At 35.7% G+C, this 13591-nt stretch overlaps 1 protein-coding gene across 4 annotated transcripts in view; it reads right to left on the reverse strand.

Annotated features, from left to right (window-relative positions):
- Positions 1-13591, reverse strand: part of MARCHF5 (membrane associated ring-CH-type finger 5) — a 103941-nt gene that overhangs the window by 15506 nt on the left and 74844 nt on the right. Inside the window, exons 4-7 of one of the 4 annotated variants that reach the window (XR_013161623.1) lie at positions 13408-13591; positions 13096-13262; positions 11155-12286; positions 10776-10814 (exon numbers count right to left, since the gene is read on the reverse strand). Coding sequence is in view for 1 of the 4 variants with exons in the window: in XM_077125451.1 (XP_076981566.1) it covers positions 12170-12286; positions 13096-13262; positions 13408-13591 (468 nt within the window). In the remaining 3 variants the exon portion in view is untranslated. Of the gene's footprint in view, positions 1-9476; positions 12287-13095; positions 13263-13407 lie in introns of those variants that run through there. The other 3 variants (XR_013161624.1, XR_013161622.1, XM_077125451.1) reach the window with 3 other exon arrangements.

Raw genomic sequence — 13591 nt, forward strand, 5'->3', positions numbered from 1 at the left:
ACACGGGTTTGATTCCTGACCCGTGCCCTTCCCATAAACAAGGAAAGAAAGAAAAGAAAAAAATTCAATACATGGTTCTGCAATAATGGGATACTCACATGGAAAGAATGAAATGTGACCCCAGCATATAGCATACAAAAAAGGATAAAAACAAAAAACTGCTTCACTACGAAACATTAAAAAATTTAACTGTATTTACCTTTTTATGAGACAAGATCAACTAGCATTAAGATAAATATTTTGATCTTAAAAGGGAAGTTTCCCCAAGGTCATGACATGTTTATTGTGCCCCTGCCATGCGCTAAGGTGCTATTTCTAGTGCTAGGATTGAGTAGTAAATAAAAGTAAAAAAAAAAAATCTCCCCCCTTAAGGAGCTTACATTTTCATGGTAACAATAACATCATAAACAAACAAAGGTCTGTTTTACACTTTTACAACTCTAACATATCAAAGCAGGCTTACTCAACTTCCTACTCCAGACCTTAACATAGTGATTCTGATATAAAATATGTTCAACAATAGCCCCTTCCAACGTGAAAAAGTTAGAATAGGGAAAGCCCAAATACCCGAGTGGGAGAAAGATCAAAGTTGATGGTGAAGTTATCCAGAGAAGGTCGGGTTTAACAAGTGATTATGATTGCTGAATCATTATACTGATATTTCTTTTAGTCTCCAGTATCTTAGAGCAGCTAGAAGTAAAAACCTAAAATTGAAGGACTTAAGGGCAAAGACACAAACGGACATTTGCACACCAATGTTTATAGCAGCATTATTTACAATTGCAAAGAGATGGAAACAGCCAAAATCTCCATCAACAGAAGAGTGGCTAAACAAACTGTGGTATATACATACGATGGAATATTATGCAGCTTTAAGACAAGATAAACTTATGAACCATGTAATAACATGGATGGACCTAGAGAATATTATGCTGAGTGAATCCAGCCAAAAACTAAAGGACAAATACTGTATGGTCCCACTGATGTGAACGGACATTCGAGAATAAACTTGAAATATGTCATTGGTAACAGAGTTCAGTAGGAGTTAGAAACAGGGTAAGACAATGGGTAATTGAAGCTGAAGGGATACAGACTGTGCAACAGGACTAGATACAAAAACTCAAAAATGGACAGCACAATAATACCTAATTGTAAAGGAATCATGTTAAAACACTGAATGAAGCTGCATCTGAGCTATAGGGTTTTTTTTGTTTTTGTTTGCTTGTTTGTTTGTTTGTTGTTGTTGTTTACTATTATTACTACTTTTATTTCTTTTCTTTATATTAACATTTTATATCTTTTTCTGTTGTGTTGCTAGTTCCTCTAAACCGATGCAAATGTACTAAGAAACAATGATCATGCACCTATGTGATGATGTTAAGAATTACTGAGTACATATGTAGAACGGTATGATTTCTAAATGTTGTGTAAATTTCTTTTTTCTTTCCGTTAATAAAAAAATAAAAAATTAAAAATTAAAAAAAAAAAAAAAAAAAGCTGAGATCCGAGCCCTATGTGTTTAGTTCAATCCCTGTGTTGGGGACTGACTCATGCCCCCACCTCCACACACAGAAGGCATACTCAAGTGCTAATTCCCTGTCCTCTGGGTGTGAACCCATTTGTAAATAGAACTTTTGAAGATATTACTAGTTGAGGTGAGGCCAAACCAAATGAGGGAAGACCTTAATGCAATATGCCTTAAGTCCTTAAAGTAAAGGAAATTGGACACAGAAATGGAAGCTGAGAGTCAGAGGAATTCAGAGCGTCGAAAAAAAAAAACAAAACCTAAAATTGTGGAATTGTAACCCATACCAAACTCTGAAATTTGTTCTAAAACTAAATGATGTGATGTCCTTTGAAATTTAATGTTTTGTGTATACATTATTTTTTACAGAAGGAAAAAAAAGTCAATTGTGATGATAAGTGCACAGCTATGATAGTGTGAAACATTGATTGTACACTTTGGATGATTCCATGTTATGTGAATATATATCAATTAAAAATCATAAAAGAAAAGATCAAAGGAAAAGGTGGAGTTTTAAAAGAGAAGGTAGGATTTAGCAAATAGGTATGACTCCTGAATCATCAGATTGATATTTTAGTCTTCAATTTCTTGGAGCAGCCAGAAAGAAAAACGTAAAATTGTGCAAATGTAATCCATACCACATTCTGAAATCCATTCTATAACTAATTGTTGTGGTATACTTTGAAATTTACTTTTTTTCTATGTTTTCTCACACAAAATATGGTGATTTGAACAGAAAAAAAAAACAAAATTTTTTTTATTAATTAAAAAAAAAAGAAATTAACACAACATTTAGAAATCATTCCATTCTACATATGCAATCAGTAATTCTTAACATCATCACATAGATGCATGATCATCATTTCTTAGTACATTTGCATCGATTTAGGAAAAGAACTAGCAAAACAACAGAAAAAGATATAGAATGTTAATATAGAGAAAAAATAAAAATAATAAAAAAAAGACACAAACAAAAAAAAACTATAGCTCAGATGCAGCTTCATTCAGTGTTTTAACATGATTACTTTACAATTAGGTATTATTGTACTGTCCATTTTTGAGTTTTTGTATCTAGTCCTGTTGCACAGTCTGTATCCCTTCAGCTCCAATTACCCATTATCTTACCCTGTTTCTAACTCCTGCTGGTCTCTGTTACCAATGACATATTCCAAGTTTATTCTCGAATGTCGGTTCACATCAGTGGGACCATACAATATTTGTCCTTAAGTTTGTGGCTAGACTCACTCAGCATAATGTTCTCTAGGTCCATCCATGTTATTACATGCTTCATAAGTTTATTCTGTCTTAAAGCTGCATAATATTCCATTGTATGTATACACCACAGTTTGCTTAGCCACTCGTCTGTTGATGGACATTTTGGCTGTTTCCATCTCTTTGCAGTTGTAAATAACGCTGCTATAAACATTGGTGTGCAAATGTCCGTTTGTGTCTTTGCCCTTAAGTCTTCTGAGTAGATACCTAGCAAAGGTATTGCTGGGTCGTATGGCAATTCTATATTCAGTTTTTTGAGGAACCGCCAAACTGCCTTCCACAGTGGTTGCACCATTTGACATTCCCACCAACGGTGGATAAGTGTGCCTTTCTCCGCATCCTCTCCAGCACTTGTCATTTTCTGTTTTGTTGATAATGGCCATTCTGGTGGGTGTGAGATGATATCTCATTGTGGTTTTGATTTGCATTTCTCTAATGGCCAGGGACATTTGAGCATCTCTTCATGTGCCTCTTGTCCATCCGTATTTCCTCTTCTGGTAGGTGTCTGTTCAAGTCTTTTTCCCATTTTGTAATTGGGTTGGCTGTCTTTTTGTTGTTGAGTTGAACAATCTCTTTCTAAATTCTGGATACTAGACCTTTATCTGATATATCATTTCCAAATATTGTTTCCCATTGTGTAGGCTGTCTTTCTACTTTCTTGATGAAGTTCTTTGATGCACAAAAGTGTTTAATTTTGAGGAGCTCCCATTTATTTATTTCTTTTTTCAGTGCTCTTGCTTTAGGTTTAAGGTCCATAAAACCGCCTCCAATTGTTAAGTTTCATAAGATATCTCCCTACATTTTCCTCTAATTGTTTTATGGTCTTAGACCTAATGTTTAGATCTTTGATCCATTTTGAGTTAACTTTTGTATAGGGTGTGAGATAAGGGTCCTCTTTCATTCTTTTGCATATGGATATCCAGTTCTCTAGCTACTATTTATTGAAGAGACTGTTCTGTCCCAGGTGAGTTGGCTTGACTGCCTTATCAAAGATCAAATGTCCATAGATGAGAGAGTCTATATGTGAGCACTCTATTCGATTCCATTGGTCGATATATCTATCTTTATGCCAATACCATGCTGTTTTGACCACTGTGGCTTCATAATATGCCTTAAAGACTGGCAGCATGAGACCTCCAGCTTTGTTATTTTTGCTCAAGATACTTTTAGCAATTCGGGGCACCCTGCCCTTCCAGATAAATTTGCTTATTGGTTTTTCTATTTCTGAAAAATAAGTTGTTGGGATTTTGATTGGTATTGCGTTGAATCTGTAAATCAATTTAGGTAGGACTGACATCTTAACTATATTTAGTCTTCCAATCCATGAACACGGTATGCCCTTCCATCTATTTAGGTCTTCTGTGATTTCTTTTAACAGTTTTTTGTAGTTTTCTTTATATAGGTTTTTTGTCTCTTTAGTGAGATTTATTCCTAGGTATTTTATTCTTTTAGTTGCAATTGTAAATGGGATTCATTTCTTGATTTCCCCCTCAGCTTGTTCCTTGCTAGTGTATAGAAATGCTACATATTTTGAATGTTGATCTTGTAACCTGCTACTTTGCTGTACTCATTTATTAGCTCTAGTAGTTTCGTTGTGGATTTTTCCGGGTTTTCAACATATAATATCATATCGTCTGCAAACAGTGACAGTTTTACTTCTTCCTTTCCAATTTTGATACCTTGTATTTCTTTTTCTTGTCTAATTGCTCTGGCTAGAACCTCCAACACAATGTTGAATAATAGTGGTGATAATGGACATCCTTGTCTTGTTCCTGATCTTAGGGGGAAAGTTTTCAATTTTTCCCCATTGAGGATGATATTAGCTGTGAGTTTTTCATATATTCCCTCTATCATTTTAAGGAAGTTCCCTTGTATTCCTATCTTTTGAAGTGTTTTCAACAGGAAAGGATGTTGAATCTTGTCAAATGCCTTCTCTGCATCAATTGAGATGATCATGTGATTTTTCTGCTTTGATTTGTTGATATGGTGTATTACATTAATTGATTTTCTTATGTTGAACCATCCTTGCATACGTGGGATGAATCCTACTTGGTCATGATGTATAATTCTTTTAATGTGTTGGATTCGATTTGCTAGGATTTTGTTGAGGATTTTTGCATCTATATTCATTAGAGAGATTGGTCTGTAGTTTTCTTTTTTTGTAATATCTTTGCCTGGTTTTGGTATGAGGGTGATGTTGGCTTTATTGAATGAATTAGGTAGCTTTCCCTCCACTTCAATTTTTTTGAAGAGTTTGAGGAGAGTTGGTACTAATTCTTTCTGGAATGTTTGGTAGAACATGTGAAGCCGTCTGGTCCTGGACTTTTCTTTTTGGGAAGCTTTTGAATGACTGATTCAATTTCTTTACTTGTGATTGGTTTGTTGAGGTCATTTATTTCTTCTTGAGTCAAAGTTGGTTGTTCAAGTCTTTCCAGGAACCCGTCCATTTCATCTAAATTGTTGTATTTATTAGCGTAAAGTTGTTCATAGTATCCTGTTATTACCTCCTTTATTTTTGTGAGGTCGGTGGTTATGTCTCCTCTTCCATTTCTGATCTTATTTATTTGCATCCTCTCTCTTCTTCTTTTTGTCAGTCTTGCTAAGGGCCCATCAATCTTATTGATTTTCTCATAGAACCAACTTCTGGTCTTATTGATTTTCTCTGTTGTTTTCATGTTTTCAATTTCATTTATTTCTGCTCTAATCTTTGTTATTTCTTTCCTTTTGCTTGCTTTGGGGTTAGTTTGCTGTTCTTTCTCCAGTTCTTCCAAGTGTACAGTTAATTCCTGAATTTTTGCCTTTTCTTCTTTTCTGATATAGGTATTTAGGGCAATAAATTTCCCTCTTAGCACTGCCTTTGCTGCGTCCCATAGGTTTTGATATGTTGTGTTTTCGTTTTCATTCGCCTTGAGATATTTACTAATTTCTCTTGCAATTTCTTCCTTGACCCACTCGTTGTTTAAGAGTGTGTTGTTGAGCCTCGACGTATTTGTGAATTTTCTGGCACTCCACCTATTATTGATTTCCAATTTCATTCCTTTATGATCCGAGAAAGTGTTGTGTATGATTTCAGTCTTTTTAAATTTGTTAAGACTTGCTTTGTGACCCAGCATATGGTCTGTCTTTGAGAATGATCCATGAGCACTTGAGAAAAAGGTGTATCCTGCTGTTGTGGGATGTAATGTCCTATAAATGTCTGTTAAGTCTAGCTTATTTATAGTAATATTCAAATTCTCTATTTCTTTATTGATCCTCTGTTTAGATGTTCTGTCCATTGATGAGAGTGGTGAATTGAAGTCTCCAACTATTATGGTATATGTGTCTATTTCCCTTTTCAGTGTTTGCAGTGTATTCCTCACGTATTTTGGGGCTTTCCGGTTCGGTGCATAAATATTTATGATTGTTATGTCTTCTTGTTTAATTGTTCCTTTTATTAGTAGATAGTGTCCTTCTTTGTCTCTTTTAACTGTTTTACATTTGAAGTCTAATTTGTTGGATATTAGTATAGCCACTCCTGCTCTTTTCTGTTGTTATTTGCATGAAATATCTTTTCCCAACCGTTCACTTTCAACCTATGTTTATCTTTGGGTCTAAGATGTGTTTCCTGTAGACAGCATATAGAAGGATTCTGTTTTTTAATCCATTCTGCCAGTCTATGCCTTTTGATTGGGGAATTCAGTCCATTAACATTTAGTGTTATTACTGTTTGGGTAATACTTTCCTCTACCATTTTGCCTTTTGTATTATATATATCATATCTGATTTTCCTTCTTTCTACACTCTTCTCCATACCTCTCTCTTCTGTCTCTTCATATCTGACTCTAGTGCTCCCTTTAGTATTTCTTGCAGAGCTGGTCTCTTGGTCACATTCTCTCAGTGACTTTTTGACTGCAAATGTTTTAATTTCTCCTTCATTTTTGAAGGACAATTTTGCTGGATATAGAAGTCTTGGTTTTCAGTTTTTCTCTTTTAGTAATTTAAATATATCATCCCACTGTCTTCTAGCTTCCATGGTTTCTGCTGAGAAATCTACACATAGTTTTATTGGGTTTCCTTTGTATGTGATGGATTGTTTTTCTCTTGCTGCTTTCAAGATCCTCTCTTTCTCTTTGACCTCTGACATTCTAACTAGTAAGTGTCTTGGAGAACGCCTATTTGGGTGTATTCTCTTTGGGGTGCGCTGCACTTCTTGGATCTGTAATTTTAGGTCTTTCATAAGAGTTGGGAAATTTTCAGTGATAATTTCTTCCATTAGTTTTTCTCCTCCTTTTCCCTTCTCGTCTCCTTCTGGGACACCCACAACACGTATATTTGTGCGCTTCGTATTGTCCTTCAGTTCCCTGATCCCCTGTTCAAATTTTTCCATTCTTTTCTCTATAGTTTCTCTTTCTTTTTGGAATTCAGATGTTCCATCCTCCAATTCACTAATTCTAGCTTCTGTCACTTTAAATCTACCATTGTAGGTATCCATTGTTTTTTCCAGCTTTTCTACTTTGTCCTTCACTCCCATAAGTTCTGATTTGTTTTTTCAGTTTTTCTATTTCTTCTTTTTCTTTAGCCCATGTCTTCTTCATGTCCTCCCTCAATTTACTGATTTGGTTTTTGAAGAGGCTTTCCATTTCTGTTCGTATACTCAGCATTAGTTGTCTCAGCCCCTGTATCTCATTTGAACTATTGGTTTGTTCCTTTGACTGGGCCATATCTTCAATTTTCCGAGTGTGATCCATTATCTTCTGCTGGCGTCTGGGTATTTAATCAGGTTTCCCTAGGTGTGGGACCCAGCAGGTTGAAAGATTTTTCTGTGAAATCTGTGGGCTCTGTTTTTCTTATCCTGCCCAGTAGGTGGCGCTCGTCTGTCTGTGGGTCCCACCAGTAAAAGATGCTGTGGCTCCTTTAACTTTGGAAAACTCTCGGTGTAAGGGCAGGTCGCCAGCTGAGGCAGCTTGGGGGAGTGCCAATCCGAATCTCCCAGCCGGCCTGGGAATCCATGTGTCGGGTTGGGTTGCCGGCCTCCGCGGCTTGGCGGATCTCTGATCCAATTCTCCCAGCTGGTCCGGGGGGCCGTGCGAGGGTGGGTAGGGGGAACCCCAAAATTTTTATAGTCTGTTTCATGTGCTAAGTTTATTTTCCTGAAACGTATAACCACCAGAGGGTTCCTAGGCCAGATAAATCCTGAAATCCAGAGGGACTAGCCTGTCCAGGATTATCAACTAATCACATCTCCTTATCCCTTACTGCGGATACCTCTTATTAACTTGAAACATTAGAATGGGCACTGCCCAAAGATTCTTATTGATTGGGAGAAGGAAGATAGGAGAAGGAGGAGTTATAAGACAGAAAATAGGATTTAACAAATGAGTATGACTACTGAATCATTATATTGATAGTTCTTTCAGTCTCTAGTGTTTTAGGGCAGGTAGAAGGAAAAATCTGAAATAGTGGAATGGTAACCCATATAACAAACTCTGAGATCTGCTCTGTAACTAATGTACTTTGAAATTTTTTTTCTTTTTTTTGTATATTTATTTTACAGTAAGTTTTCTTTAAAAAAGATGTTCAACAAGCATCTGCTGAGGAAGTGTGTATGTTCTTGATTCACTGTAACCCTGGCATGAACAGCAACTGAAAGATATTTAAATCCACATGGAGTTGACCAGCACAATAGCTCACCCTCTGTTGCTTACTCAAGGATTTTGCATCCACTCAGCTGCAAACCCATTGTCCTTGCTCAGGATCTTTGCTCCAGGAAGGTAATTAAACAAGATATTGCACAACTCTACTTTTCTGATGGGAGTGTGGGGTGGCAGGTAGAGCAGAGAAGAGGCAATTCTAAGATCCCAGTGGAGAGGAGAGAGGTTACAGGCAGAAGGTCTACTAGGTACTTAAATCAGCACAGATTTACTTAGTTTCTAAGTATATCAAAGTCTGTCCTACAATGTTACCTCAAATAGATCCTCACCATAACCCAGAGATAGGTTTTAAATTCTATTGGTTTGAGGGCAGGCCACAGTGGCTCAGCAGGCCGAGTTCTCGTCAGCCATGCCTGAGACCCAGGTTCGCTTCCCAGTGCCTGCCCATGCAAGACAAACAAATAAAAAACCTGTTATAAATTCTATTGGTTTGAGAAAGTAACTTCACCTACAACAAATTTAAGTATCTGAGCTAGAACATGTAGCTAGGACTGCCCAACTCCTTTGCTAGCCTGTCTACCAGATAGAGGTAATAAAATAATCTTGAACCAATACAATCCCCATGGATGGAAGGGACTTTGTTTGGTTTATTCCTTCTAAAATATTCTAATCTACTTCATAAATTTAAGGTCTTAGTTTCTTGGGACAAGCAGTTAAAAAAAAATAGATGTTCCTAACCAACTTAAATATACCCTAAGATATTGTCGCATGAGACCACCCACAGTTCTTGGAATAAGGACCAGTTGCTTGTCTAATCACACTCAGTCCTAGTGGCTTTGAGGGTGGACAAGGAGATATATTTTAATCAGGAGAACACACCTGAAATCGAGGCCAGCCTGCTTATAAAATAACAAAAAAAATCCACCTACAGATCTTTACTAAAAGAAAAATCTTACTAGTTTCTAAATAACTATGATTTAAAAAGAATTACGCAGTACATAATTAATTTATTGCATTTTGGTAGTTGTTCAACAGATAAAATACACCTAGAGAACATAAAAATTCTTTATTCAACCTAATCCAGCCAGTATTGAGATAGTTTGCTATATTAAAAACAAGATGTTTAAAAAAATTACAGCACAGTTAGCAGGCAGTGACTAAGTCACTGAATTTCACTTTATATTCTTCAGTCATTTGATAATATGTAATGATGAACAATATTTTCAGACACTTTGAATGGGAAGATAAGTCTTCTGCAAAGAACAGAACTCTACTAGTTGTCACTGAATTTTGTAAAAGAGGTTTAAAACATTAAAGTTTTTAGAAATAACACAGTAAATTAAGCAATATGAAAATAAACTGGAAAACACAAAATCCAGAAGTCTACATCAGTCCTTTGTCCCCAAATGTCTTTCTTTTACCTCTTCATGGGAAGAACATGTTTTCAAGAGATTATTTAGCAATTATGAAACAACTACAACTCTGTAGGGGCTATTTTAAACCTAACGTTGTCTCTGTTACTTTAATTTCTCAGTTAATCCTGGAAATAATCTTGCATTTCAGAGATGAAAGAACTGTAGCTCAGAGAAGTTAAATCACTTGGCCAAGGACATAGATACCATTATTAAAATAAAAGTTGGGATTTGAACCGAGGTCCATCCAACTATACGTCAGTCCATGTTCTTTCACTGCTTCATAATGATGTGGGTCAACATTCTGGAGAGACTAAGGCTCTTAAGATTAAGTGTTCAATTCCAGAGTGAGAGACCACACTCTGGTCCCAGGCACTTACAGTCCCCCCCCCCACCACAGCCCTAGAAAACCTCTCCCCCAAAAGATTAGAGTTGTTCCCCTGGCTCTTATGAGCCTTGATGCCAATAAACCCAAGCAGCTATTCCCCGGTCTTGGGTATTAAAGTAGTAAATGGGGAACTGTGTGCTTGTGTAACTTAGTAAAGGCTGCCTAAAATCTGTTCTATATAACAAAACTATGTAGGAAATTTCTATTTCATATATTTTCATATTGAAAATTAAAAAGAAAAGGCATATATTTTACAATTATAGTTATATAATCTAGGTTATTATATATCATTGAATTTATATTTTCCCTTCAGAACTGCAGCAGTGTTCTTAATAAGGCTCAATGTCAAATCTTCCTTCCCTCCTCAAGAATTATTACCTTAATGTTCAAAAGCCAGTCATATAAACACCATATATTATAACTCAAAATTAAGACATGAATACCATTGGAAGATACTAGTCATTAATTACTAAAATTCACATACATCACTGCAATCTAAGTAGCTCAATCTATATCCACTACACTGCTAAAGAAAAGTGGCCACTTACCAGTAAGGTGAAACATTTACTACTGTCATGCATTAAATTCTGTGAACAAGAAAATAAATAAGTTTTGGAACTATAATTTAAATTTAATTAATGAAAATAACTGCAAGAGTATTCAGACTACTGAACACTAAAATGGCCATTCTTTATTGAAATGGCTTAAAATAAATAACTGCTTTTGAAAAATGAATTCAAAACTAGCTGAACAGTGATCATTAAGGTGCTGGCCTCATATAACATGATAAGCAAGTCCTGAAACATTAGCATTGGTCTGCTATAATAAAATGCCAAAAACAATGACCTCAATATTTACTCAAAACTTCTTGCTTTCACAATGATCTCCTCTCTAATTGGTATAAAGAAAAAGAGCTCAAGGCCTCACCCTGGTTTATGCACTGCTGGTTTTCTATCAGCTGAAACTGTAAGAGCAGGGACCAAGTCTGTCTTTTCACCACTGTAACCCAGAGCACTTAGCCCAGTACCTGGGCAAAGGTGTTCAACAAATATCTGAAAAACTGAATCAATGAAAGAGGAGAGTAAAATAACTTTATTTTTCTGCAAATCTTTCTGTGCTCAAACTATTAGAAACTGACAGCTCTAATCTCTAGAAATATGGATTTCAAAAACTTTATTCCAGTGATGGAAGGACTGATGACACTCTCTCTCTCACACACACACACTCTCCCACTCTCTCTATATGTAATTCAGACTGCATGAGTGAAAACTATATTATGAACAATGAAATGTCAACATTATATAAATGAAACTGAATAGCTAAAAATACATCTGGAAGCCCTGGGAATTTTTACTCTAGACATTTTGGAAGTAATCACATAGGTTAAAAAAACACAACAAATTCATTTGTTCAGATAATCATTCGAATGGTTACATACATTTTTGGTTTGTTATTTATTTATAACTAATTTAATTTACATTTCCTCATAGTAACATATGGTCCTATTTAGAAGATAATCAAATTATGCTAGTGAGAAAAATCCTCACAGTACCTTCATTGAGTTGCTGATTCTAAGAAAATGAATATGTACAAAATAGGCATTTGAATAAAACAGCATGTGCATCTTTTAATATTTGCACAGTTCGATCTTTACATTTGTCTGGAGAAAATATGAACAAAATCCAGGTAGACCATGCCAAGATAACAGTTCAGGTGACTGCCATAAAGGATGTACATACAAAACAATGAAATACAACACATTCTTAGGTTCCGTGATTACTGAGAAGATTTTCCCCGCCCTAAGTGCTTTATTATATTTCTTAAAAATATAGGACCAGCAGCTTATCACAAGTCTCCACTACTGTGCATAAATGATGGAATCAGAACAACACAACAGACTTATATGGATGAAAGGACTGCAGAACACCTAGAAGTCACAGTTCTATGCTTCTTCTTGCTCTGGATAATTTAAAATTTTGCGGTGTGCCTGACGTAAATATTGCTGCTGTTTGAAGTATACCTTAAATGCTCCTTTTATGGCAACAAAAGCAATTCCACCCTAAAATAAAAAGGAAAATAATCTTTTAATAATGCAGGTTTAGAGAAATATTAATAAGAATTTTATTTAGATCATAAAAGATGTGTTGATGCTAAACTAATTCGGATGACAACAAATGAATTGGTTCTCTTTTCTACTAGGGGGTGAGAAAAGGAGAAAGATTCATACTATAGATAACAGGATACAGAAGTCTTCCCTGTTATCCTACCTGAGTAATCTTCCTTCTACTTAGCTCTACATCCAGTCTAATACAGAAGAATCAAACCAGGGCAGATGCTACCAGAGGGGGAAATGGGAATAACAGTAATAATGATAGCAAGTAACGTTAGCGCTTACTGTACGTCAGTACTTCAAATAAATGACCTCATTTAATCTTTGCAATAATCTTAAAATAGGGACCATTATTGTCCCCATTCTAAAGGCAGAGAAGTCAAAAAATTTCCACAGATTTCACAGCAAGGCAGTATCTGAGATAGGATTTGAATCAAGCAGTCTAATCCTAGAGCAGAAGCTCTTCAGCATTTTGATCCTGTTGGCAAAACAGACAGTTCTGATGATTCATACATATTGTCTCTCGAGCCAACTGGAGAGCAGTGGTGATCAAATTAGGATGTAAGGCCCACCAGTCCCAGACGAAACATTTAAAGAGCCCTGTTATTTTGTTTTGTTCTTTTTTTTTATTGAAATTATGCATTTATTAAGGGAAGGAAATTATTAAGGAAATATTGCATTATTTGTTTTGTTCTTTAACAAATACAGTTATACTCTTTTGTATAGTTATTTGAAAATTAATATTAAAGCCATCTTACCAAGATTGTCCTTTGTAAATTAGAGTTAACACTACTGAACATCAGTTTACCAACTATCGTCGCAATAGTAGGAAAGACAAGGGCTCCACACAAAATTCGAGTAGCAGAAACATGATCTGCTAAAGGATTAGCCTCAGCTGGTATTCGAGGAACAGGACAACCGATCCCTAAAGGAAAAAAAAAGCAATGTATCAGTGCTAATAAATCAGAATAGCTAAAAATATTAATTAAAACGTTAATAAAAGAGTATATCATGGTTCTTCTACAAGATCAGTGTGGTATGTACACTACAACCACAATTCAGGGTCTTACCTGGAAATATACTGTTCAAAATCTGTAGTTTATTAGAGTATTTGCGCCATAGCCTAAGTACATAGTCTTCCCAGCGAATCATCTTGCCTAATATCAGCATGACAGGAATAGTAGGAAGTCCAATTAAAAGGAATAAAGGATCAGCTCTCTCCATAACATCCAAACCTTCTTTATGGCCTACAAC

The sequence above is a fragment of the Tamandua tetradactyla genome, chromosome 13 (assembly GCF_023851605.1).
Source record: "Tamandua tetradactyla isolate mTamTet1 chromosome 13, mTamTet1.pri, whole genome shotgun sequence".
Taxonomy (NCBI): Eukaryota; Metazoa; Chordata; class Mammalia; order Pilosa; family Myrmecophagidae; genus Tamandua; species Tamandua tetradactyla.